At 41.7% G+C, this 27,815-nt stretch overlaps 1 protein-coding gene across 4 annotated transcripts in view; it reads left to right on the forward strand.

Moving 5' to 3' along the window:
• Nucleotides 1-11,849, forward strand: part of SETD3 (SET domain containing 3, actin N3(tau)-histidine methyltransferase) — a 73,977-nt gene extending 62,128 nt beyond the window's left edge. For 3 of the 4 annotated variants that reach the window (XM_075926603.1, XM_006123762.4, XM_075926600.1), the window contains exons 10-13: nt 2,760-2,926; nt 5,254-5,339; nt 8,770-8,930; nt 9,388-11,849. In XM_075926603.1, coding sequence (XP_075782718.1) covers nt 2,760-2,926; nt 5,254-5,339; nt 8,770-8,930; nt 9,388-9,834 — 861 coding nt within the window. In that variant the 3' untranslated portion in view covers nt 9,835-11,849. The remainder of the gene's footprint in view (nt 1-2,759; nt 2,927-5,253; nt 5,340-8,769; nt 8,931-9,387) is intronic. The other variant, XM_075926602.1, reaches the window with a different exon arrangement.
• Nucleotides 11,850-27,815: the final 15,966 nt, after the last annotated feature.

The raw sequence follows: 27,815 nt of genomic DNA on the forward strand, positions 1-27,815 counted from the left end.
TTTTCATCAGCTATCACAGGTGATGGAACTCTCCCTCTTGGTTTTGTTCAATGCAATGTCTGTCTTAGTTTTTATTCAACTAATTTGTAATAGGCTAGTACTCGTCCAATTAACAGATAAGAGGTGGTGTTATCAACAGCCCAGTAGACAAAAACCATTGATCCTGGAGATATTTGGCATATGCTTTGTATGCCCCAAGTCCTTCATCAGAAATAAGCCTGAAAGTAATCATCCTGGATTGAGACTAATTGGTCCAATCATTAAATCAGAAAGATTTGCCAACATCAGGAAAGGTACCTGTTGCTGAAAACCAGTACAGATGAAGTACCGTTGTGCACAGTTTAGCTGCAAATGTATTCTTGGATGCTGAATGTCATTGTTCACTGAAACAAGGATAAACTAAGTCATATTCAGCACCAACGCAGTGCAGATAAGACATAAGACTTATCTTTGAGTGTAGATAAGACATTTATTAACTCCACAGTGTGTTCTGAAGATGAGTGGAAAGATGCTGACCTCACATCTTTCACATCCAGTCGATTAAGAAATGATGTATTAAATTGTTACAAAGCAGAATCTCTCTAAAGAGAAGCATCTGTCCTCTAAAAGCTAATGAATTGAGTTACAGGTTGAACGTCACTTGTCTGGGATGCTCTTGTCCAGCAACATCTGTGGTCCAGCTGGACCATGGATGTTGCTAGACCAGAGAGCCCTGGCCCCAGAGATTCAGAGTGGATGGGAGCAGATGGAACCCACGGGAGCAGCTGGTGCAACTGCACATGGGGGGCGGGAGGGGGCAGGGAACCCCTGGGAACAGCTGCCGCCAGGAGGGGAGCCCCAGGAGATCCCCAAATGCTTGACCTCCCCTGGTCCAGCAAATTCCCTTGTTTGGGATCCCAAGGGTGCTAGACTAGGGAGGTTCGACCTATAGTTCATAGGGGCTGTGTTTACATTGGCACCCCTTTCCGGAAAAGGGATGCTAATGAGACCAGTCGGAATTGCAAATGCCGCGAGGGATTTAAATATCCCCTGCGGCATTTGCATGAAAATGGCTGCCGCTTTTTTCCGGCTCGGGGTTTTGCCGGAGAAAAGCGCCAGTCTAGATGGTCTCTTGCGGAAAATTAGCCCTTTTCCGGAAGATCCCTTATTCCTACTTTCAAGATCCCTTATTCCTTGAAAGTAGGAATAAGGGATCTTCCGGAAAAGGGCTAATTTTCCGCAAGATCCCGTCTAGACTGGCGCTTTTCTTCGGCAAAACCCCGAGCCGGAAAAAAGCGGCAGCCATGTTCATGCAAATGCCAAGGGGGATATTTAAATCCCCCGCGGCATTTGCAATTCCGACTGGTCTCATTAGCATCCCTTTTCCGGAAAGGGGTGCCAATGCAGACACAGCCAAACAGTTTGAGCATAGAATTTCGTTGACCAGAAGGGGGCTTAGGTCTTTAATCCTGGGGGAATTCTGCAATTGTTGCATTTGAAGCCATAGTAAAATGGCATAATTCCCCCATTACTGAGATTTGTGTTCTGATACTTAATTTGTTGGGGATACTTTCAGTTCCTAGGCAGGTTCCTTGCACTCATCTATGAGTGCAAGACTTGGAGTCCTCTTGAGTTCTGTTTTTTCCTTGGATTACAACTTTTGTGCTCTAAAGAATGTTTGATATATTCCTTCTTATCCTTCATCTTTTTTTAATGATATGCTGTAATTGGCCTTGAAGTAGGAATTAGTACAGGGAAATGTTGTGGCCTGTGTTGTGTAGGTGGTCAAATTAGATTACAATGGTCCCTTCTGGCTTTAAAATCTTTTAATGTATCCAAAGTTTGCATAGGTTTGTGTCTTTATAAGTGTATATCATAGAACTATCATTCATATAATTGTTGACTTTATAATGCAAGCTTATTTAAGAATCTAAATCACTAGCAAGCTTCTGTAGATATAATTTTTTAAAAGATGAATTGAAGGTAATTTAAAGGTCTGTAATTAGAATGTTTTTATCTCTAAAGTCAGTGATTGTATTGGAATTATATGTAAGATAAATTTCTTATTTCTGATGGCAATTCCATACCCCCCCTTCCCCCCCAAAAGAGGTTCTTGCGGCTTAAAAAGCAGCGGTTAGTGCTGTGGCTTGCTGTACCAACAGCTTTACACAGATAAATGCTAGGTGAAAAACTTCAATGTGAACTTTCAGTGATTTTTTTTTTCTTTAAATTCTCACTTATTTTAAAACACTTGTTGCAATGTATGCAGCTTCATCTAATATTTTAGATTGTTTAGATTGAAACATGTCTACAGTCATGTGGCACTCATAACAAAAGACATTACCATATGTAGATATTAAATATATTTTTTGTAAGTGAAAGGAAAGTTGTTAATAAATATACTCTTAAAATGCAAATTTGTTTTAGAAAAAGTTTGGGGAAATGGAGATAATATAGAAAGCATCAGCTGAATACTAATGGATATATTTAATATAATATGAAGATTTCATACCCTTAGCAGATAGGGTATAAAATATAGGCCCATTTCAATATATATAAATTTTGAGCATATTGCGCAACTTCCTTAAGTTTTATGGCGAAACTCTGTTATTTTGAATCAAGAGAAAATAAACATGCATTTCTGACAAAACCACATAAATACATATTTCATGTCAATATAACTTTTTCTGTAAATAATTTTCCACGTATGTCAGTTTTGTGAATTAATCTTAAACTTTCCCCTTCTGCCCATCCCTTCACTTCTCTTTTCATCCCTCTAGATTTACATTTTTTATGGCACTCGGTCGAATGCTGAATTTGTGATCCACAGTGGTTTTTTCTTTGATAATAATTCACATGACAGAGTGAAAATAAAGCTTGGAGTGAGTAAAAGTGACAGGCTATATGCTATGAAGGCAGAGGTCTTAGCTCGTGCTGGCATTCCAACGTGAGTAAAGCAGAATGAACTGAATGTTTTCTTTCATGTTTAAAATATTTCAAAATGTATACAGTCCAGTAGTACATTATTAAAATTGCTTTTGAAGAGTTTGCATAGGCCTAATATCTTGTCCATTTATTTAGCAAATGAAATACTAAGTGCTTCATCAAAAACAGTGGAAAGGTTAAATGTAAACCAATATGTGGCTTAAGGATGTTAAATTTAGATTAATCAACTAATTAAATAGTCAATGTAATTAGCATCAACTATTTGATTAGTCAATAAGGGCACCTCCGCCTTTGAAATGCAGGAACAGCCCTGCTGGCTTTTTCTACAGTTCAAAGGCGAAATACTTGTGGGAGCACAAGGCCAGCGGGGGCCTCAAACAGTCCCTCTCTGGCCCCACTTTTCCTGCTTTTGAAATGTACAAGAGCCCTAAAAGGGCTCTTGTACATTTCAAAAGCAAAGCACTGCTGGGAGCGCAAGGCCAGTGAAGGTACTCAAACACTTAGAAGAAACTGCTGTTCAGACAGTAGTATGGTGGGCAGCAATCATGAAACATTATTTTCTCAAGGGGAAAGGAACCATCTGAATGGAAACTAGTATCCATGCCCTTCTGTTGTTGACTGTCAGTAATTGATTAATGACTGATACTTATCAGTGTACTGCTTGTTAACGTTTTGAAATCAGCCCTTTATAAGAATACAGGCAGTCAGTGGGTTACGTACAAGATAGGGACTGTAGGTTTGTTCTTAAGTTGAATCTGTATGTAAGTCGGAACTGGCGTCAGCCGCTGCTGAAACTGATCAATTTCAACCGCAGCTGAATCTGGATGCCAGTTCTGACTTACATACAGATTCAGCATAAGAAACCCAGGCGTCCCCAAGTCAGCTGCTGCTGAAACTGATCAGCGGCTGATTCCAGGAAGCCTGGGGCAGAGCAACTCTGCCTGGGGCTTCCTGTAGTCAGCCGCTGGTCAGTTTCAGCAGCGGCTGACTTGGGGACGCCTGGGGCAGAGCAGCTGGGGTGCTGCTGGGTTGCTCCAGCAGCGCGGCTCCTCGGCTCTACTGGAGCAACCTAGCAGCACCCCAGCTGCTCTGCCCCAGGCGTCCTGATTCAGCCGCTGCTGAAACTGACCAGCAGCGGCTGAATCAGGACGCCTGGGGCAGAGCAGCTGGGGTGCTGCCGGGATGGTCCGGAGTGGCGCTGCGGGACCAACCCGGCAGCCCCCAGCTGCTCTACCCCAGGGGTAGGCAAGAAAAGCCTGGTCTGCTGGGGGGGGGGGGGGCACTAGCTGCACCCCCCCACCCCCAGCAGACCAGGGGGACAGGAGCAAAGCCGCGGAGCACGCCCGCAACGGGACAGCCCACGCGCGCCCGGGCTGTCCTGCTACGGGCGTGCTCCAAGGCTTTGCTCCCCGTCTCCCTGCAGATCAGGGAGACGGAGAGCAAAGCCGCGGAGCACACCCGCAGTGGGACAGCCCAAGCGCGCCCGGGCTGTCCCGCTGCGGGCGTGCTCCAAGGCTTTGCTCCTGTCCCCCTGGTCTGCTGGGGGGTTCCAGCAAAGCAGCTGGACCCCCCCCCCCCAGCAGACCAGGGACACCAGAGCAAAGCCGCGGCTTTGCTCGTTTGCCCAGGAGCAAAGCTGCCCAGGCAGCGGCTTTGCTCGGGTGTCCCTGGTCTGCTGGGGGGGTCCAGTGGCTTTGCTGGACTCCCACAGCAGACCAGGGGGACAGGAGCAAAGCCGCCCAGGCGGGGGGAATCCCGCTGCCTGGGTGGTTTTGCTCGTTTGCCCCGGAGCAAAGCCGCCCAGGCAGCGGGACTCCCCCCGCCTGGGCGGGTTTGCTCGGGTGTCCCTGGTCTGCTGGGGGGGTCCAGCGGCTTTGCTGGACCCCCCCAGCAGACCAGGGAGACTGGGAGAAACTTTTCTCGCCCCGGAGGACACGGGTGGCGATCCGCCGCCCGTGAGCTCCGGGGCGAGAAAAGCCCCGTTCGTAAGTGCGGATCTGACGTAAGTGTGGGGACTGCCTGTAATCTTACTTTTACATTACTCATCAGGCAACTAAATTCAAGCATGAATTTATTATGAAAATCATATAAAAAGTCATTTTAAGTATAAAATTGCCTTTTCTGCGGAGCAGTGATTGTTCTCTTTCTGTAACAGTTTGGAGAAGTTTCTTTAGTTCAGACCCAGAAATTGATGTGACATTTTTTTCAGAACCTACTCAGACATTATGGTGTTCTACATTGACTGTTTCATACTGAAGTTACCATAGTCTAATTTTCATTTTCTTTTTTCTTTTTCTTTTCTTTTCTTTTCTTTTTTTTTTTGGTCAGCTCCAGTGTTTTTGCCTTGCACTCCACTGAGCCTCCAATCTCTGCTCAGCTTCTGGCTTTCCTTCGAGTATTTTGTATGAGTGAAGGTAAAACATTCACAAAAATTCCTATTGATTGAGATTTTGTAAGTGGGAAGATAAACTAGAAAATTTCAAAGTGAAACTTTAATCGTTTACTGTCATGCTAGATGGTACAAGGTCCTGCTATGAGTTCAGGGGACTGGACTTGATGACCCCTCGAGATCCCTTCCAGTCCTAATATTCTATGAATGTTTTAAGGAGAAAATTGAAAAGGGATTGATTTGTCTGTGAGAACACAATAGAACACAGTCTTCTTATGTAACATTCTAAAAATTATTAGAACATTAGAGGCCATTGACTTTTCTAAAGGTATGCAAAATTACATCAGTCCACATTCCTGGGTCATGTGATATTAGTGTGCTGACAGCTTGAGAATTTTGAGACTTTCTCCTCAACATAGAAGATGGAGTGAATGCTCTAATTTTAAATTATACCATTTATATCACCACTGTCTTTTTTTTTTCTTCTTCTTCTGCTGGCAGTAGATTATTTTTGATTTGCAGTCTTATTTATTCATAGGTTAGTTTATCGCATGCTTATAATGACTATATTTCAGCCTTTACCACCAGATTCTTATGGAAATGGAAAATGCTGATCTTTAGCAAAAATCCAGAGTTGGCAATTTGAACATTTAAATCAACATTTTGTTTGCTCATAATCTATAACACTGTCGAAACACTTGATAAGTAACTCTCTTCTTTTGATGCCTCTGATTTCCACTCCATGCATCTGATGATGTGGTTTTTACCCACGAAAGCTTATGCCCAAATAAATCTGTTAGTCTTTAAGGTGCCACATGGCTCCTCATTGTTTATACATGACACAGAAGTTTATTGGCAAATAGAATGTTAGGAATTATTAAGAAAAGGATAGAAAATAAGACACAGAATATCTTACTGCCCCTGTATAAAACTATGGTATGCCCACATCTTGAGTCATATGTACAGATGTGGTCTCCTCACCTCAAAAAAGATATTTTGACCTTGGAAAGGGTTCAGAAAAGGGCAACTAAAATGATTAGGGGTTTGGAACAGGTCCCATATGAAGAGAGGTTAAAGCGACTGGGACTTTTCAGTTTGGAAAAGAGGAGACTGAGGGGGGATATGAAAGAGGTATATAAAATCATGAGTGGTGTGGAGAGGATGAATAAAGAAAAGTTATTCATTAGTTCCCATAATATAAGGACTAGAGGACACCAAATGAAATTAATGGGTAACAGGTTTAAAACTAATAAGCAAAAGTTCTTCACACAGCGCATAGTCACCCTGTGGAACTCCTTACCAGAGGAGGCTGTGAAGGCTAGAACTATAACAGTTTAAAGAGAAGCTAGATAAATTCCTGGAGGTTAGGTCCATAAAAGGCTATTAGCCAGGGGATAGGAATGGTGTCCCTGGCCTCTGTTTGTCAGAGGCTGGAGATGGATGGCATGAGGCAAATCGCTTGATCATTGTCTTCGGTCCACCCGCTCCGGGGTACTTGGTGCTGGCCACTGTCGGCAGACAGGCTACTGGGCTAGATGGACCTTTGGTCTGACCAGTATGGTCATTCTTATGTTCTTATTGTATAAATGCTAATACCAACTTTGGTAATGTTTAATTTGAAGTTTGTGACACAATGTTTTGCAGGGGAGAGTTTTGTTCATTAAAAGATTAAGATTAATGAAATTTGTGTAATGTTGTGTAACGGGGTTGCTTTCGCGAGTGCCCACTGACCAAGTGCATGTGCGTGTATTCTTTTTGTTTATGGTGTCTCTGCTAAAATTACACACTCTGAGTACAAAATAAAACAACCCTCTTCTGGGTATAATTCTAACAAGGCCTCTCTTGATGCCTTCTTTAATGTATCTCAGTTCATTCCTGTTCTGGAATAGAAGGGTGCCCCCAAAGCTTCCTTCCTGGAGGCAGTGTCTCTACCCTCTCAGGGCCCTTCTGGTTCCAGTCCTTTGGCTAGGCCACTGTAGTCCATTTCATTTCCCTCTCCCCCAGAGGAAGCCTCAAGATCCAGGCCGCTTTCCCCCAGTGGTTGATGGGAACCTGCTCCTGCCTTCTACTCTTGGCCCTAGTCAAGGGACCGTGTAGATATCAATTGTCTGCTCGGTCCTTTCCACTGCTGCTCTGATTCTGTGGGTTTCTTCCCTGTTACCCTGCACTGTCTTCACTCTTATCTCAGGGCTCTGTCCTGTTTGCCATTATCACTCCACATTGAAGTGTCTACAGAACTCCTGCTACTCCAGCCAGTTGGCCAGTCTTCAGTCTTTGGGTTCTACTCTACATCAAAGGCCTCGTCTACACTGGCATATTTTGCACCAAAAACTACCTTTTGGTGACAAAACAGTGAGAGCATTTACACTGCAATGTGACTTATGTCGGGAAAAGCATCCAGTTTTAGAGAGAGAACTTCCAGCCCCACATAAGACTTTTGTCTTTTCCCCTCCCTTTATTGTCAACAAGGAGCCAGTGTAGACTGCTTTTTTTGTCAAGAGAACTGGCTTCCACTAGTATGCCTGCCAAGATGTCTGTGCTCAGTGTTTTGTGATCTCTGCTGCCTGCTGCCCCTCCCCTTTCAAAGTTCTGGGAGGTATCTGACAGCTAAGTGAACTGCTCTGTTTGGGAAACAAATAAAGAACAAATCATTGGATTGCTCCTGTTCTGCCCTGCTAGGAACTCAGCAGCAGTCAGACTGCTGCTGCAGGGAGAGGGCTGGAAAGACTGCTGTGCTGCTTTGACATTACTTAACATGGAGAGTTCACAGAGCTATGGGGGAATCCCAAGAAACACAGGTACTAGCTCTGCCTTTCTACAACACTGTGCTGTGGAATGCTTACTCGCACTGTTTTGCTCTGTCTGTCATCTGGGCACTAGCAATGTGGCCATGGAATGTTGACAATGGGAGGCAGAAAATCTGGTTTGATTGCTTTTCACTTTTGGCGACTTGTGCATGTCTACTGCACTTTCATTACCAAACCTTCCCAGTGTAGATTTAGCCTAACTGCTGCTCTGTTCTGCAGTTCCTTTTATATGGTTTTCCTAGCCCCTGTGTGGCTGCTTCCCCTGCAGCCATTCTAGCCTGTTTGGAGGACTTTTCACTGCCTTTTTCTGGGTGTGGCAGGAGCACAAGGCATCCAGCAGGAGGCCTCAGGGCCTAGTCCATCCTGTCCACAGTTGTCACAAGCCACTTGACATATTCTGTGAAAGGCACATTTAAATGGATGTCTTTTGACCAACAGTATTCAGGTTTTTTTTTTATTTTGTTTTGCTTAGTAGTCCCCTCAAAATCAATAGTAGTTTGTTGGATCACTTCTTTTAAGAGGAGAACATTTTCTCTCAATCAATATAAAATCATGTATTGTTGTAAATGAAAGCTTTCTACATTTGTCAATTACCATAGTGAATAGTGAGATTTTTTTTTAACCTATTGTTCTTCATGATTGTTGCAGAAGAGCTGAAAGAACACTTAATAGGAGAGCATGCCATTGACAAAATCTTCACTCTTGGCAACTCTGAGTTTCCAGTTAGTTGGGATAATGAAATTAAACTTTGGACGTTCCTTGAAGCCAGAGCATCTCTTCTTTTGAAAACCTATAAAACCACTGTGGAGGTAAAGCTACCAAGAATCTGTAATTCTATACAATCTTGAGATTTTTGCATGTAATTCTAGTAAAACAAAACTGCTTTTAATCAAGTTTTAGTTGTATGAACATTCCTTTTTCACTTTCATGATTCTGTGCATTGTTGGTCCTTGTTTTTCTACTAGTACATAATATAAAAATATACAGCAAGTTAAAACTGATTACACATTTTACTAAACACACATACCTAGAAAGTATATCACTTTAACTAGCTTTCAGTACAAGTATCCTTAAAACTGACTGACTGGGGCTTCTGCAAGGTGATTCCCATGGGGGGGTCCTGTGCTTCTTTATCATTTCCCATGAACTTCAATTGGACTCCATCATAAAAACCTGCCTGGGAGTTTAAGCTTCAAGATCTGAAGCTGTTTTTATTGGAGGACAAAAGTTGTCTTTATTAATATTCTTCATATCTTTTTCTTCCAGGATGATAAATCCTTCTTGGAGACCCATGACCTTACCTTCCATGCAACAATGGCTATCAAATTGCGTTTAGGTGAAAAAGAGATTTTGGAGAAAGCAGTGAGGAGTGCAGCTGCTAACAGAGAGTACTATAGCAGACAAATGGCAGAAGGAGCCCTACTTCCAAAATATGAAGAGAGCAATATTGCCTTGCTAGAGAACACTGTGGCAGATTCTAGACTCCCAATCGTCTTGAGAAACCTAGAGGAAGAAGCAGAGGACCAAGGGGACTTAAAGATTGATGAAGCTATTGATGCAGAAGTCACAGAGAATGGGTTTGTAAATGGTGAAAAAACTCTCCTTAATGGGACCAAATCAGAAAATGAAAATCTAAATCAAGAGGAAAGCAGCAGAGAGACTGAGGATGCCAAAGAATCTTCTTCAGACAGTACTGATGAGGTTAAAGAGTAGTCATAAAATAAAGGTTGACTTTATTGTAAAATTAAAATTAGCAAAAGTTTATGAACAGTGCATTTACATTGATGTGTTTTTGTTAACATTTCTCTTTCTGCAGAGGAAAATGTTTTGCTGCTTTATAAAAAAATGATTTTTAAGTTATTTAAAAATTTTATCATCCCTTTGCAATTAAGAGTGCCATCTTGCTTTCAGACAAAAACTGGGGAAAGAGATGCCTTTGCAAGATTTTACAGACTTGTGGGGCAAATGTATTTTTTTCCTTGGGAAAAAATTATGCTCTATCTGCTGTGCTTTTGTTGTTCTGTCACTCTGACTACCGAAATTAAAATCTTGCTCTGCCTCCTGCCAAGAAAAGCAGAAGGCAGGACTGACTCGGTATTCAGCATGAAAGTAGGAGAGCAGTACAGCAGAAAACTGAGTAAGAGGATCAGAAACTTGGGAGACTGGAAGAATCCTGTTTAAAACCAGAAACACCAGTCTAAAAAAGGTAAGATGGCAACCTTATTTTCAGTAGTTTTAAATGTTGATGAGAACCCTAATTCTATATACTTACAGTGATTTCTAAGGATTTCAGTTTACTTTTGTGTTTTGTTTACTGTATAAAAACATTTCAACTTTCTCCTTGAATCAAAGTTAGGCTACTACAGTACATCCTTCACTTTTTATTTTAAAATGGTACCTCCTTATTTAAACTTTGGCAAGGTAATGGAGAGTTTGAAAGCAGATAGGCCAAGCCACAGCTTTAAACCATGTGGTTCATGCTGAAGTTGCTTCCCAACTTCTTCACATTTTCACAATTTGCTAGAGATTTTTCAAAGCTACATTTTTGGCTAAAACCATTATTAAAACAAAACCATGAGTAATACTCCTGTCTGCTACTTTTTCATTTTTATGTAGTATTGGATGTGACACTGAATGTGACAGCTATTAGCTAACCTTATTTTAACTTTAACTTTTGGGTGAAATATATTTGATTCCCTTTTCCTGAAGGAGAAGGCAAGTAAGCAGGAGTAATTTTAGTTTGGGGAAGACCAAACTCAAGCCTGTTGCACACTTTATCTTTTGAATTGTGTAGCTATCTGATGCATGGTGAGTTATCTGCACAATGCTAGCTATCCAGCAGTCCTGGTCATCCCTCTCACATACATTGTGAATTCTGTCTGAAAGCGATTGTAGCACAGTTTAGTACTGAAATGAGGATAGTGGTAAGGCTTGTCTTTGAAATTGGCTGTTTTAGGAGGAGTAATAATAAACAGCTTAATTCTGCGCTCAGTTTTAAGGACTTTCCTTTTTATACTATTTTATCCTGAAAAGTTCAGAATACTGGAAAGATTGGGCAAGCTTGGATGACTGCTTAAACTTTTTAATGAATGTAGCAACTTGTTGATCCAAGATTGGTTGCATTAAAATGCCTTTTGACATTTAGTCTTTTATTTTAGATTTTTTTGCTTCTCTTTTACATTACAACTTGAAAATGTGCTTTTGCATTAATTGTTGGTGCAATACACATGTCAAGAAGTGACTTTCATATTGCCATAGCAACTTTGGAATCCAATGAGATGTAAAAAAATGTTAAATAGTTTTTTCTAAATATTTCACTGAGAATGGCATGTTGCCATCACACTGGGGATATTGTTTCCCCACTAAGTAACTAGAGGCTGGACCGATATTTTTGTAACTAAATGCTGCTTGTAGGTAGAACAGCATGCATTGTCATCCTGAGAGTTTAAATGTCATAGTCACAATTTCATCTTTTATTAGAAACAATACTCTTCTGTTTCTGCTTCTGCCAATTTCATTGCACATGTATCGTAGAAAGCGATACACAATTCTGAAACTAGCTCTCCCTAAATGTTTTCACTGTAATTCAAAATCTAAATAATTTGGTTCAATCTGATGCACTGTATTTTGTTCCAATATTTGCTGTTAACTATGGCTTAGCAAAACCTGTGGTTACCACAGGCAGGAATGTGTGGGTTTTCTTGAATAAAGCATAGTTCTACAATGTCTTTGCTAGTAAGTGTATTACACAAACAACAACAGAAACCTACCTAATATGTATGTGGCCTTTCCCCAATAGTGAGAGAGGAAGGGAAACCTTTTACAAGAATACATTTCAGTACTCCACAGAAAGCACAAGTCAAATCAATAGTGATCATGCGAAGAAGCACAGTAAATGATCTATTAAGCAGTCTCATTTTCCTATTTTTGATCCGTTAGTGTTATCTAGCAAAAACATGTTGGATACAGTATTATTGTGGAATAATCTAATATTTTAGTTTACATTTCTACTCATTAGATGATCTGAGGCCTCAAAGAAATATTAATCTAAAATCTTCCTTAAGCATTTGAGAATTGAAGGGGGAGGGGATTATTATTTTGGCACTGATAAGCCCTTATAGCCATCTGTCATGAAAACAGACCTTTTCAAAAGCATTTTAAAGTTAACTTTCTTAATGTTTGGTTATATGGCTGTTCACACTAATGCTAGGATAAATGCCAAATTTTGCTTCTGTTTAGTTAGCTATATGTAGTAATCTTGTAAGTAGACATCAGTCAGATTTCTCAGAATGTTTTCCAAGACATAAATAAGTTTTCATGCAGAATTCAAAGAAAATATTATCTGCTGAGGGTCTTTTATCTAACAACCTGTAACTTGTACAAACTTACTTGGCTTCATACAGTATATCAATGTCTTTGCTATAGGTGAGACAAGCTAAAATTTAGACCTAGTGGAATTCTGCAACTGTTCCATTTGAAGCTTTAGTAAAATTGCAGTATTCCCCCTGAACTGAACATTACAGACTAGACAAAGGATACAAGTGATGTTTTAGGAACTGAGCTTAAGTTAGATACTTTCTGTAAATTTCTAAAATGGTAATTCATACAGAAACCATACTTAATCTTAGCAGAAGCTGCATGCTTAAAGTAGCTTAGCTCTTAAGAAGGAATGATCATAGAGCTGCAACTCGTAGAGGTTCTCTTTTTGGCACATTGGTAGAGGTTCATGCTGCACAAAGATTTACCCAGCATTGCTTGGGTCCTTCAGGATGGGGTGTGTGTGCAGGAGTCAAGGTTGCGGGGAAGAGGCTCAGAACGAATCAGGGGCTGCCAAGACTGTGCTGCCAGCTGCTCTGTGGTTCTCCAAGGCTTTTGGGGCAGCAGGGTCTACTCCCCTAGACTGGTCGGCTGCTCAGGGGCTGTGGGAGTGCTCTTGCTGGCCCCCTCCATTGTCATTCCGGAGTATAATTGTCCTTGCTATCACAAAACAATTGCGTTCCATGCACATCCCATTGTCCTGGCACAATCAAACCCTCACCTTGCTTTAAGTTATGAGAAGAGGAAGCTGCATACCAAATTTGGTTGTCCTAGCTTCTTACCATTTAGGAGGAGTTCTTGAACAAACAAGACTCAGGGACAGACAGATGCACAAACTCTCTAAAATATAGAGTAGATATGTTTTACTCTTTCTCATGGATTGCATTGCCAAATAACACTGCTTAGGCGAACTATTGCTCAATCAAATGCTTCTAAATTAGCAACAGTTCAAACTCTTAATAGTTTTTTTAGATGATATTACTCAAATGAGGATTTCCTATAGCATAAAGGTTTCAGATGTTGATCTGATAATTAAACTATTAAAAGTTTCTAATACAGTGTATATTCCTATGTTTAACAATGTGTAGACCACTTTCAGTAGAGCACAGCAACAGAGTGGACTCATGGATAGTAGAGGTCCCTCAACAGTATGCTGCTGCCTCCATCAGCTTACTTATGATAATGCATGCATCTTGGAAGCCATGTTCAGGATTGTCACATGCCAAGATGTGAAACAAATTGTAGAAACTGAATGGCGCTGGAAAGAAGCATTAAAGGCTCCCAGTTTTTCTCTTCTGTGGGGCTTTTGCATTAGAAAAGGCTTACTCATTGTTATAGGGCTCCTGTGGAAGGGCTGAGGAAATCAAACTTTAAGTGAAAATACATTTTTACATGTATTGGTAAAACTGTTGTTTGAAGAGAAACAGATGGAAAGACCTGCCTTTTGCTACCAAGGAAGTACCATATCCATGGTATAAGGGATTTATCACAGTCTGAGTGGGTGCTTTAAAAGCCTTTTAAAATGTACCTATTGGGAGGACCATATATCTACCTAGATCATTTGTAAATAGCTTTGGAAACTTAGGCTCTTAGTTTTGTTAATGAACATATTTGGCATGTATACTGCACACACAAGTTACATTCCATTGAGGATTCAGTCTTATGACATGTTTCCGAGAGATAGTCATGCTAGTCTGTTTCAGCAAAAACTACAAGGAATCTTGTGGCCCTTCAAAGGCTAACAAATTTATTAGGGTATAAGCTTTCATGAGATACAATTCACTCCATTAGATACTGAAAAAGAAAAAAAGATACAGAGAAGGCAGCATGACATCAATACTAATTAAATCAGAAGTACACATGGCCCCTGCAGCCAGCTGCTCTGAGCGCCATGCAAGAGTGGGGCAGGTAAGATGCTTAGCTGAGGCTCCCACTGGGTTATGGGTTGGATCTTGGGCCTTGAAAGGTCAATTCCAGCCTTTGGGACAATTTTGCCCACCCCTGGCTTAAGCCCTGGTGTCTGTTCTCAGGGATGGTTTCAATAAATTGTTAGCAGACCGCCACATTGACTGATAAGTAATTTTAACTCAGTCATGTTTCAAAATATTAAACATTCATGCTAGGCCTGGAAGAACAGAAGAATTTGTTGGATCTAAAAACAAGCTGCAAAGCTTCCCAATGGAGAGCTTGTAGCATACTGCACTGCCACAAAGGAGCCCTCTCTTAATGGAATTGATCCAGGGACTCCCATGCTCTAGGAAAGTGAAAATGGTACAGGCTGTTATTTTGTGACAAAATGTGACCAGTGGGTGACATGATGCTTACCAGAACTTTGTGGTCATTGTGCAGACAAAAATCAATCCACTTTTCCTTTTGTATACTAACTATACAGCCATGATGACCGTTGTCAGCTACTTTGGTTAAGTGCAGCTATGATCAAACATAGCAACGTTTGAGTGTAAACTAGTCCCACCTACATTTGGTTTGGCCGAGGGCATTTATAACACGAACATTTCAGTAGCCCTGTGCAGCATGAGATGTGAGAGCGTTTGATGGCTCTTGAAAAGGGTGTTTTGAAATCTGCATGGGAGGGAGTCAAAAATCTTGTATGTAGGAGAAGTGCTGGTCTCCAGCTACAATCTTGTATGTGCACAGAATTAGAAAGCAGAAGAGTAATTAAATAATTTAATACTTACTGGTCTTTTTAATATTAATCATCAGCTTGACAGTCCTGGATACTGAAGTCATTCATCCTCCAAACAGGAACAGCATGGACAGAACAAGCTTCTGCATGGTGCCCCACTTATGTTCCTGAGTGCTGCAAGGATGGGTGTAGTTTAATCCCCATGATAATGCCTTGTTCACGTCTATGATGTTGCTTGGAATTCATATTGAGGTCACGGATTCATTCTGCATCTACCCTCAAACAGCCATTCACTCTACTCATCCAGCCAGTCCATGTTTAGCCAAGTCACTAGAAGTTAAGAGAGTTTGTATCACATTCCCTCTGTGCTAAGCTATCCGGTCTTTCCACCTCAATGTAACCATTTTAGAAATACTGTTTTTATAAAACTGGTTTGATGTGGCTATTCAGCTGTCCATTGAATCCCTGTACAATTAAAACTGACACTAGGAGTGACCACATCTTCTCAATGTCATATAGGTGTCCCTAAATCCAGCAATCTGTGCATGATGTGATGTTTAAGCAACTTCATTTTCCTTAGCGTTATTCCCAGTCAGTTCACCATTTTTAGGGCTGATGTTTAGCTAAGACTCCTAATTTCATTGCTAATAAATGTTTTATACGCTTTTGTAGCCTAAATGTATGAATAATATACTTTAAACTGAATCTGCTGTGCTGAAACAGACCTATACAATCAACCTCACATAAACTGCAAGGGCTTCCTGAGAATAACTTGAATATCTATAAGAAAGCCATAGTGACTTGCAGCAATTAATTCAAGTGATTAGATGATCAGAGTGGTTTATTATAATTGCACACAGGTAGTAATTTATCAGGGTGGCTGTTTCTTTTGGCATATGTCAAAAAGGTCAGAGTGTAGACTTTTTTGGACATTAACCTAGTCTTCTGAATCTCTGGAGTTCCACTTTTTGGTCATTAATTTCCTACATGCTGAGATTGTGACAATTAACCCACTTAATAAAGGTCAAGTTTCAAATTTTTTTCAGATTTCTGGAACACTCAACTTTATTCCTTCTTGAAAATGGGCAGATACAGAATGATGGTTATTAAATGAGAACAAAGATGTAGTTCTGCTGTAAGGATAGCTATTGTACAGTTAGTAACAAAGGGAAAAGAGCTACAGGCTATCTGATCCTTTATGAAGGTAAAACTTTGTAGGAAAATGAAATAGAAAAACAAAGTATTTGCAGTGTAAACTGATGTCAGTTGATCTTGCTGTTTAAGACAATAACTTATATACATCCAGTCCTCAAGTTTAAAATATATAATTTGCCCTCTGAAATGTTTCTTCATGTGCCTAAATGATTACCCATATGCCCAAACCAGTATCCTGTATCTATAGTCCAATCAGCACATCATGTACAGATGCATAGACCAATGAAAAAAGATGAAGTGAAGAAGCTGTTTTGTTTGTTTTCACAGTTTCAAATCCTGATCCAGATAAAATCCATGGGAATTTTGATATGTTCAGTAGGACCCAAAATAAAGACCAAATATACCTACACGTCTAACCTCCATATTCACATGCTACTGCTGCTAAGGAAATTAATCAGTATAAATGAAAGTTGACATGTATTTTAAAGCTCTTCTCGGTTCTTTAAGGAAAGGTGCTTCAGAAGAGCCAATTGTTAATTGTGAATTGTAGCATCCAAGGTGCTAGCAAATGCAACCATAATGATTCCTTATGTTAGTAAAAATCATACTTATTTTTTTTAAGTGCTGAGTGATTGTGTAGTAATTACACCTTGGAGCTATTCTTCTTGTGTTTTCAAGTATCAGTAAAGATGTTAATTCACCGAATATTGCTAAAAGAAGACTAGTAGTTGTATAGATTATTGCCTAATGCTCCAGTATGGGAATGACAGGTGCAATAAAGAGGCTATATGATTAGAAATAAAAGGCAAAAGCATGAGTGGTTTTTTCTGTATATTTCTACAGAGGGAATGGAAATAAGCAGCATTAAAATCTTAGAAAGGAATGAATCCAGGCTCAAGGCCTGTCTGTTTTTGTGGAAGCTATAATTCTTCACTATAGGGCTTTGGATTGACTAACCTCAAGAACAATGGTACTGAGAATCTACATTTCCTGCTGGAAACTCTAAAAGTTACATTTATATGACTACTGTAGAATGTGCTGATATTGTCACTCAAATACAAGATTAGATAAAACTGTATCAGATTTCATTGAAAATTGCAACTTCACACAGTAATTGGTTCTAGTGCAGTTTGGCACCAATGTGCTTATTTCCCAGTTGTTTTTTCCCTTTTTCTGTTATAAAATATTGGATTTCTGTTATTCCTCTCCAGCCCCACATCTGATGAAGTGGATTTTGCCCACAAAAACTCATGATACTATATATATATATTTGTAAGTCTCTAAGAACAGCTTGTTTTTTCTCCTTCTCAAAATAGAAGAACAAGGGGCCAGTCAACGAACATTGAAAGGCAGAAAATTTAAAATGGATCAAAATGCTTTTAACACAAAAAGGAACTCATTGCCACTAGGTAATGTGAACGCCAATGGCTTGGTAAAATTCAGAAAGGCTTAAACATTTGTGTGGATGTTTATTCACAGTTCCACAAGTGTTGTGTAGTTTTTTTTAAAAAAAGTATTTAACCCTAATCTTTAAAGCTGTAACCCCCACCCCAATTGAATATGTAGAAACTTCCCTGAAAACATTATGTAATACAGCTGTCCTCTGTGGTGATTCTTGTATTTTTTTGATGCATCTTCTGTTCATCATCATGGCAGAAAAGTGACATGATGTGCCACTGGTCTGAGCTGAAATGGTAATTCCTATATTTCACACAATATCAATTAGATTCAAATTTGCCAAACTTGGAACTTAAAAAAAAAAAGTTCATTAGCTTCCCTCTTATTTCATATAGCTTGGCAACATTTTTTGGGGGGGAAGATCAGGACATGGCCACCATTTTTAGTCATTGCCTTCAACCATTAAGGTTACACTATATGCTAATGACTTTTGTATTCTACTTCAGTTATTTCATGTTAGGTTCATATCTGGTAAACTGCCATAAATTAAATCATCTGGCTCTCACTCAACATACTGTCGTCTAGCCATCCTTTTTTGCTTATAAGAAGTCCACCATAATAAAATGGCTAGTAAAATGGAATGGTCACTTGGGAAGGTACATATGCGTCAACTTTGGTTTCCGACCATGGATCAAATAGCAAATGATGGCAAAGTTGGCATTGACATACCCTCACTTGTAGGGACCATTTTGCATTTCCTACCGCTGTTAGCTGGTGGCCGGGGTAATGAGTGGTCTGTGAGACCTATCACACCCAAGTCTTTAACTGCTAGGACAGAGTCCCTTTGCAGCGGGCAGCCAGAGAGGCTGACGGGCGCCCCAAAAGTCAGCCCCGTGGAGGTGGTATGACTCAACGCTAAGCTCTTACTGCGATTACCCCTGACCGTGGCAAGATAGCCAAACTGGCTATGGTTCTTTTGATTGTGTTTGGTTCTGTTACAGCAACAGGGGGAGTCAGGTTAAAGCTTAAACAGTTACTATTTTATTGTTACAAGGCAAGCTTAGCTGTTAAATGTTACTGCTGTGTTACAGATAACACAGCCACTATAAAGACAAGACAGAAAATACAATAAAAGTCACTTAAAGGTACCATCGAACCCTTTTGGTTCTCTGAGCTCTTATTGAATGTGTGCAAAATAGACACCTAGCAGGTATATTCTCACCCCTGTGATCCTTACTCCGGTGAAGCCAGTGTTCCTCTCAATCCCAATGGGAAGCAGTCGGTACGAGAGGAAGGCGTCCCTAAAGTCTCGGGGGTCCAAGACCGCCTGACCAGCAGGTATATGGCTGGATCTCCAATTAGAGTGGGGTATAGGACCCCACTTTATACCCCTGTGGTCACGTAGATGCTTCTCATGTCCTAAAATGGCAGTTAAGTTGGAACATCTTTGTGACGCCCGATCTCACAGAGGGTTGTCAAAGCTTAATTTGCACCTGTGAGGTGGAGGCAATTAAATCATTAGGGCCGGACATTCTTTTCTGATGGGGTGGCAGATTCCTCTTTTGGGATGGCGTGTAGGCGTATCAATTACTGGTACCAGCCAAGGGCAGCCCGAGGCCCCAATCGTCTGCTGGCCCAATTGCTGCTGTTATCTGGTCTCTGTCTAGCATCCAAGGCCATAGTTATTCTAGCACCTCTGGAGGTCCTGGAGCCTTGAAGACAGAGTTTTGTTCCCACGGATTCTCCCTCCCAAGGATTTGGGGAGGGGGGTGGTTCTGTCTGGCTACAACCGCCCAGCCAAAATAAATAATATAGCTCTATTCCAAGAACCTAGTCCCAGACTACAGATGTTGTACAAGGATATTTTCTCAGGAATAGAGATGCTGCTATTCAGCTCCTCTTTGTGACTATGGAGTAAAGTAGGTGCCACTTTAGGAAGATAAAAATCGGACACAAAAAAATAGAGAAATAATTAGTAAACAATTACAGTTGACAATAATTTACAATCTTAAAACATAAAAAAGACTTTTAACAGTACTATGAAAAGCTTGACGCATTTGTACCATATACATTTCCCCATGTCTTTTTACATGCTTTTAGCAGTTCAAAAACATTAAAGAAAAATACTGCCAAGATACTCCAGCCACTCTTCTTGGTGCTACATCTCATCCATTATACCAGTTCCAGGGAAAAGGATATGTGTGTTAGTGTGTCAAAATTGTGATTTGCCTCTCTCACCGACAAACTTGGAAGTGGGTAGGTGGCTGAGCATGGTTACCTTACCTTGGTTCTGGATTTATCCTGTTTGTCATTCCTTCCTTAATATCTGGAATGTAAAGGCAGTGTGCATTAGCTTGCAAACTCTGACGCTTGGATCAGATCCAAAGCTCCCCAAAATTCAACTGTGGTCAGAGCAAAGGTGCTGGTTTTAGCTGTATCTCTAATTTGCATTCAGATAGCCTGTTCTTGTGAAAGAAAGAACTGGATTGCCCCTTCTCCTGTCATATGTGACTTTTATTAACAACTAGTTCCTGAGCTATTATGCTGGATTTCTGGCTGAATCTCACCAGCCAATGGCTGATGCTATGTGTAATGTACTTCTTAATTCTCTCACTTTCTTCGCCTCATGCTTATCTCATTGTGGGGTGTGTGAAATTTTTCAGTTCATTATGTTCCGAACTGTTATTTAATTGAGGCCCCCCCCATGTTAAGTCAGTACACATTGCATGCAGTCATTTAAACTATTCCAGCAGTGCACATTTTTTATAAGTGGTTCAATTGGAAGTGATCAAGGTTTAAGACTTCCAGCTTATAAAGGCCTCTGCTGAGGTAATGTGACATGCTGCTCTCAATAATTTGAAATTGCTTCACAAGCAGATCCAGCACAACTCTCTTTAAACGGAAGCACGCACATATAATTTCTCAGTCCTGTATATGCCCAAACCCTTCACTTAATTTCTTGCATAGGAAGAAATATCTTGAGGAATGTGACTCAATCAACTGGCTGTAGACTGGAGTGTGGACACACCTCTCTTTCCTCTCCCCCCCCCCCCCCCAAACTCAGGAAAATGTGAGTGGGTGCAGTATGTGTGATAGGTTGGACTCTTTTGGGATGTCACTTGATATGCTGAGATCTCACTGACCCTGCCTTTCCTGGCAGCCTGAGCCCCCTTTTATTCTGTCTTATTGAACCAGGCTCTTAAGTCTCTTCCAGCACCGATACAGGTAGAGCTGCAGAATGATACAGACTCAGCTTTAGGGACTTGCTACAGCACTGAGTGCCCAATTCTTTTGGAGTATGTCTACACTACAAGGGTATTTCGAAATAGCACATCCACGTTACAGGGAAGCCTCAAGGGTAGCCTGCCTCAGAGTACTTTCATGTGGACACACTACCTCAAATTAGAGTCCCAGGAAGCTCTGGGGAATAATTACTTTGAATACCCTGGGGAAGATGCCCTAGAGTGGCTGCTCCACTGCTGCTATTTGAAATAGCAATTTCGAAATAGGCATTATTCCTCATGAAATGAGGGTTTATTATTCCAGAATAAGAAGCCTGTTATTTCAAAATAATTTTGAAATAACGGGTTTGCTGTGTAGATGCTCATCTTATTTCAAAATAACTCACGTTATTTTGAAATAACACTGTGGTATAGATGTGCCCGAGGAGTGCAAACCATACATTTGCCGCCTCCTTCAATGCAGAGGAAGTTATGCACAACTTCCAGTTACAATAACTCTGGTATAGAGAAAGTAGATAAAGTGCTATTTACTCCTCATAACACAAGAATTAGGGACTACCATTTAAATTAATAAGAAGCAGGTTTAAAATTAAAAAGGAAGTATTTCTTCACAAAACACACATGGAACTCTTTACCAGAGAATGTTGTGAAGGCCAAGACTATAACAGGGTTCAAAAAAGAACTAGATACATTCATGGAGGATAGATACATCATATTAGCATGGAAAGGGCAGGGATGGTGTCCGTAGACTCTCTGGGTATGTCTACACTACCCCGCTAGTTCGAACTAGCGGGGTAATGTATGCATACCGCACTTGCTAATGAAGCCCGGGATTTGAATTTCCCGGGCTTCATTAGCATAAGCGGGGAGCCGCCATTTTTAAATCCCCGCTGCTTCGAACCCCGTGTAGCGCGGCTACACGGGGCTCGAACTAGGTAGTTCGGACTAGGGTGCCTATTCCGAACTACCGTTACTCCTCGTTTCACGGTAGTTCGGAATAGGACCCTAGTCCGAACTACCTAGTTCGAGCCCCGTGTAGCCGCGCTACACGGGGTTCGAAGCAGCGGGGATTTAAAAATGGCGGCTCCCCGCTTATGCTAATGAAGCCCGGGAAATTCAAATCCCGGGCTTCATTAGCAAGTGCGGTATGCATACATTACCCCGCTAGTTCGAACTAGCGGGGTAGTGTAGACATACCCTCATTGTTAGAAGCTAGGCATGAGTATCAGGGAATGGATCACTTGATGAGTATTTGTTCTGCTCATTCCCTCTGAGGCACCTGGCATTGGCTACTGTTGGAAGACAGGGCTAGACGGACCTTTGGTCTGATGTTTTTATGTTCTTCAGCTGGATTCACTAAAGAAATTGGGTATAAATAATAATTCTTTACCCTAAATATTATTCTGTATGTTCCTTCATACATATCTTTATAGCATGGGTCCAGTAGTTCTTCTCCCCTACCCTCAGTTCCAGTCCTTTTGTTTCCAGGTGTTTTCAAGTATCTCTTTGATGGGGAAGCAGAGGAGAAGCAAACTGAAGACCATGATTGTTTTCATCCCTCTCCTTATATAGTATTTCCTGTATGGTGGGAATCCTTTGTCTGATTCCCCCACCTTACAGTGGAAGAGTTCAGCTGTTCAAGATGGTGGCTAGTACCACGTGACCAGGTCACCTGACTCTGTAGTATCATAGCATTCTTGAGTCAGTGGCAGTAAAGAGCATCTAAAGGAAGTCTGTGCCTTTTCAAACTCCATTGTCCTTGGTGATGGGCCATCAGCCCTGTCTGACTTTTCTCAGCCACTTTCTTTTAGAAGTACTGGAAGATGTTGACTTTTCCCTTCCTGATGTATGAGGAGTGCCAGACTTACAACTTGTAAGCATGAACTGTATCAAGTACATTGACTCTTTCCCCTAAAACACTTTCTTCTTGAAGAGTACTCTGATGCTCCTGAAGGTCATAGATCCTCATCAGCATCCTACCCCAAAAAGACAGAGAAGTGACAAAGGAGAAAAGAAAGGGCATAGCAGTCCAGCCAACACCTATGTCTCTCCAGGATTATACCTGTCACTTTTGTGGGAAAATTTGTAAGGCACAAGTTGGGCTTCTCAGCTACTTAAAAACCCTCTAGTGAACCCCTCTGGCAGACATCATCCTCATATTGATGGATAGCTGAAAGACCCTCAAGGGGAACTGAGATGATCCAAGGTATCAATTTAAAAGGAATTAGGATCAGACCATGACTGTCCTTAGTTTATTTGCCCATGGCAGAAACAACAAGAAAGTTTGCTATTGAGAAGTGAGGGTCATTGGCATAGATGTTTGAAATGTACATGGCATTCTGCCCCTGAGGGCAACCAGCACTTTTCTCCACCAAGTATAAAAATGATGGGGAGAAATGTGAAACCCACCAATTTATTTTAATTCTGTTTGTCATATGCATGTATTAACAGTTTTCAAAAAAAAAGCACTCCACGCGATCATCCTCACAACCTTTCTCCATTTCTGCAAAGGAAAGTAAAGGCCATACAAAAAAATGAGTAGCACTGAAATGGAGTGTGGAGTTTAATACCCCTTCCCATGCAGCCACAGCCGGATTAACTCTTCTGGGGTCAGATTTTTGTGGGGACTCTGGACTGTGGGGTGGTGCCAAAAATTAGGACATTACTGTGTGGGAAGGGGCTGTGGGTTGAGGCAGGAGTGTGGGGAGGGGGAGAGGGCTCTGACTGGAGATATGGGCTGAGGGGTGGGGCTGAGGATGAAGCATTTGAGATGCAGGGGGCTCCAGGCCACACTCAAGGGGTTTGGAATAGGTTGGGGGCTCGGAGCAGGAGGTTGGGGTGGGAATGTGGGCGCTGGGTAAGAGTTTGGGTGTGGGAGGGGATCAGGGATGGAGAAAGGATGTGGGGTCTGGGAGAGAATTAGGGACTTAGAGTGCAGGAGGGGACAGGGGCAGAGGTTTGGGAGGTGGGCATTTACCCGGGACAGCTCCCATTTGGTGCAGGAGGGAAACAAGTGATTCTGTGTGGCCTGTATTCATTTACAGGCACTGCCCCCTTCCAAAATCTGCAGGCAAGGGCAGCACAGGAACAGTGCTTCCTGGTGCAATGGTCTTCATGGTGACAGCTCCTGGCATAGAGGGGGAACGGCTGTGCTCAGACCCCAAGCTTATCCTGGGGCCTTGGGCTGTATCCCCTAAAGCCCCTTTCTTAAACTGTCCCTGTCCACTGCTTGCTAGAAAGCTGTATTTGTGAACAATTAACCATCTAGCGGGACACAACAGGCTTGTGAGAGTGGTCAACTGCTAATGACAAAATTCAAAACAAAGATCATTTGTTGCCAGCGTTGGAACGTCTGTCTGAACACTGAGTCAGAGATCCCAGTTTTATTGAAAATGCTCAGCACTCTGAAGTAATGGCCCACTCTAACTAAAGAACAAGTACTCGCTAAAGGTCATTTATCTGAGTGGAGAAAACTGTTCCCTTTCCTAGTACTGTCATCTTTCACTTTAATTAATATTAACTGTACGCTGTTGGCAGCAGCTTCAAATGCTGTAACATGCAGAGACTGGACTTCCGGTGACATTTTTAATGAAAAATGTAAATCACATTTCACTAGCACTATCACAGGAATTCATTAGCCACACCACAGTGGAACACCTGTGGAAGTGCAGCTGGCCTCTCTGTGAGTCTCAGATAAATTATTACTACAGCAACTACTGAGAGAATTCCTATCGGTAGGGTTTATGTGGATAGGAATGTAGGAAGTGCCATACAGATCAGGTCGGTGGCCCATCTAATTGAACAAGTCACATACAGCAGTTTTAAATCAGAAATTCAGCAGGGTATTCTATACTGGTGGTGACTATTGAAAATGCCAAGCCTACTTGTTCAGTAACCTACAGGTTTACAGGATCTTTTAAAAAGTGCCCCATTTTAGAAAAAAACACGTCTAGACTGCAGTTTCAATTTCAAAATAGCGCTTTTTCGAAAGAGCGCCATTACGTGATTATGCAAATGAAGCATGGGATATTTAAATCCCTGCTTCATTTGCACTTTCGAAGTGCTTCATTTACATCCCTCTGCCGACAGAGGGATGTAGTCTAGACATAGCCTTGGGGCCACATCAGTGAGGGTTGGAGGGGTTTGGAGAGGTTTTGTTTTTGGGTTTTTTTTGCTTCTCACTTGTGTGGTCCCCAACTGATTTTTCTGTGGGACAGTGGCCCCAACCCCAAAAAGGTTCCCCACCCCTGCCATAAATAGAGACAATATTGAAACCTTTTGTGTTGGACATAATATTTTATTTTATTTAAAATGAAGCCTGGCCAACAAGGTCCCAATTGGGGCCCAGTCCCCATCTGGCTACACTGTCCTGTTCCCAGCTCTGATCCTGGGCCAGACTTCATGGTCCTGCCTCCATCTGACTGCAGGAAGGGCTGGTGGTGGCCCCCCTCCTGATGTGGCATGGGTAGGAGGCCACAATCCAGCTGCAGTGATGCTGGCCCAGCCCCACGTCCAGTCCCAGCTGCCCGGATGCAGTAGCAGCAGCCTAGGTAAGGTAATCCAGCCCTAGCTCTCCCCCTACTCTATTTCCTACCCCAGCACCCTGCTTCCTGAACCTCCCACACACCCCAACTCCTGCCCTGAGCCCTCATACACTCAAGACCCTTACTCCTGCACCCCCACATCCACAAACTGCACCCCCAGCAGTGGCAGAAGTCCTATTAAATAAAGTCTGTGAGTACAATGTTTCATTTATGCTATTATTAGTTGTGTCAATTATCAATAACATTAAGCTGTATATTTTCAGTCATGCAAATGGGCATTCTTATACGACTCTTTGTTGACCACATGTTCTGAATTTTGATGTAGTTTGGCTCTTTGGTTTGAAAAGGTTGCCGCCCCCTGATCTGAGTACAGTAATTCCTCATTTAACACTACAGATATGTTTCAGAAAATGATTGTGTTAAGTGAAAACATGTTATGCGGGGTCAATTTTCCCATTGAAAATAATGGAAAAGGTGGGGGTTGTGTTTCAAGCGGTGGTGTCTGTTGGGACCAGGACATAAAGTTGGGGAAGAAAGGGGACTGGGTTACAGCAGGGAGGGGAGGTGTTTCGCTCTGGGGAAGGGAAGGGGAGGGGAGGGGAGAAAAAGGGAGGGGGATTGCGTTGGGAGTATGCCCCTGTGACGGGTCTGCCGGGACCTGCACTGCGTCCAGTGAGAGGGGGTCACCGGGAAATGGCGCGGTAAGAACTCTCTGCCGCTTTGCAGGGAGGCGGGGGAAGCCCTGCACAGACGCTGGCATCGGGCCGGCTGGGGAAATTGTGTTATTCCGGGGATGGTCGTGTAATTAAAAAAATGTTCCCTAAAAAAAAAAATCATGATATTGTGAAAACGTGTTAAGAGGACACTTGTTAAATGAGGAATTACTGTACTGTAATGCTTAGTGCTGCCATGAGTGCAAGGAATTGGACTAGATGACCTCTCAAGCTCCCTTCCAGTCCTACGTTTCTATGATTATCTAGTATCCTATCTCTGACAGTGGTCAGCACTAGTTGTTTTGGAGGGAGATGCACAAAACCCTGGTGTGGGCAGATGTGGGATAACCATCTGCCATGAAAAGTCTTGTCTTAATCCCTCATAGTGAGAGCATTGTTGGGGCTTAGATGCCTCAGGTTTTATATCCCTTCTAAAACTTTTGTTAGCGTTGAATGTTATAATTCACAGATTACTTCATCAAATTTAAGGCCAGAAAAGACAATTAGATCATGTATTCTGCCATCCTGAGAGGTCACTCGGTTACTCTTATGTTGAGCCTGATAACTTGTTTGGTGAAAGTGCGTCTTCCAGAAAGCCAACCAATCTTGACTTGAAGACCTTGGGAGAGAAATGGAAGAAACTACCAAAAGTTAATCACCTTTTCTGTTTAAAATGCTGTACCTTATTTCCAATTTTGTAAACCCTACTCAGGATCTGTCAGGAGCAGGGAATTCAAGCAGCTTGTTAGCTGTAGGTCAGCATTAAGATGCAGGGGGCTTTGCACATTACAAGCAGCAGCTTAAGTACCTACAGGGCTAGGTGGCTGCGGAGTCATGGCTGTGAAACCAGTGGCTCCAAAGTGTTGGACTGAGGTGCTTAAAGAGGCAATTCAGAGACAAAGTCCCTTTGTGAATCTAGCCCACGTTCCCCAGCAGATTTTTTTTAAATATAGCAGATGCTGAATTCAACACTTTTTACATAGTCCTGAAAACCAATACAACTAGAGATGTGTCTGAAAAGTTTGAATTTGGAAATTAACTTTGCAATTTTTCTTAAAAATAGATTGAATCAAAACTCCAGGGCCAAACATTGCTAATTTTCACATTGGATCAGAGCTGCACGGCTTGGGCCTCTATCTCTGAATATATTATTCATGTTAATTAATTTGATTCATAGATCTTGAAGATACAGTTAGATAAAAGGACTAATGGAAACACCCCACCTTCCTGATTTTGCCAAGAATTAAGTTTTAGTATTGCCCAGAACCTAAAAACGTATCTCAGATCCTCCAGCTGAGTCCACATGAGCTCTCAAAACTAAGAAAAACAAATGGACCATAAAATAATTAGGTGTTTTGCACTTTCAAATTGCTTTAAAAACACTAAGTAAATTTCACAGCACTTTGAGCTAGGAGTAATTTTACAAATGGTCAAACTAAGACAGAAAGGTTGGGTGATTTTCCCAAGGTTGCAGAGGTTACCAGTGTCAGAAGCCATATTAACACTGAGGAATTCTTGGTCTGAGTGAACAGATCTGCTTCAGACTTTCCCAAAGTCCTGTCCAGATTATCTGAAGATTCAAGTGTGAACAAACGTGCAGTGATGTGCATGTTATCTATTGAAAACAGCTCATCTTAAATTGTAATACCCCTTCCCTTGGGTATCCATTTCTATACACTGA

The sequence above is a fragment of the Pelodiscus sinensis genome, chromosome 4 (assembly GCF_049634645.1).
Source record: "Pelodiscus sinensis isolate JC-2024 chromosome 4, ASM4963464v1, whole genome shotgun sequence".
In the NCBI taxonomy this organism is placed as follows: Eukaryota; Metazoa; Chordata; order Testudines; family Trionychidae; genus Pelodiscus; species Pelodiscus sinensis.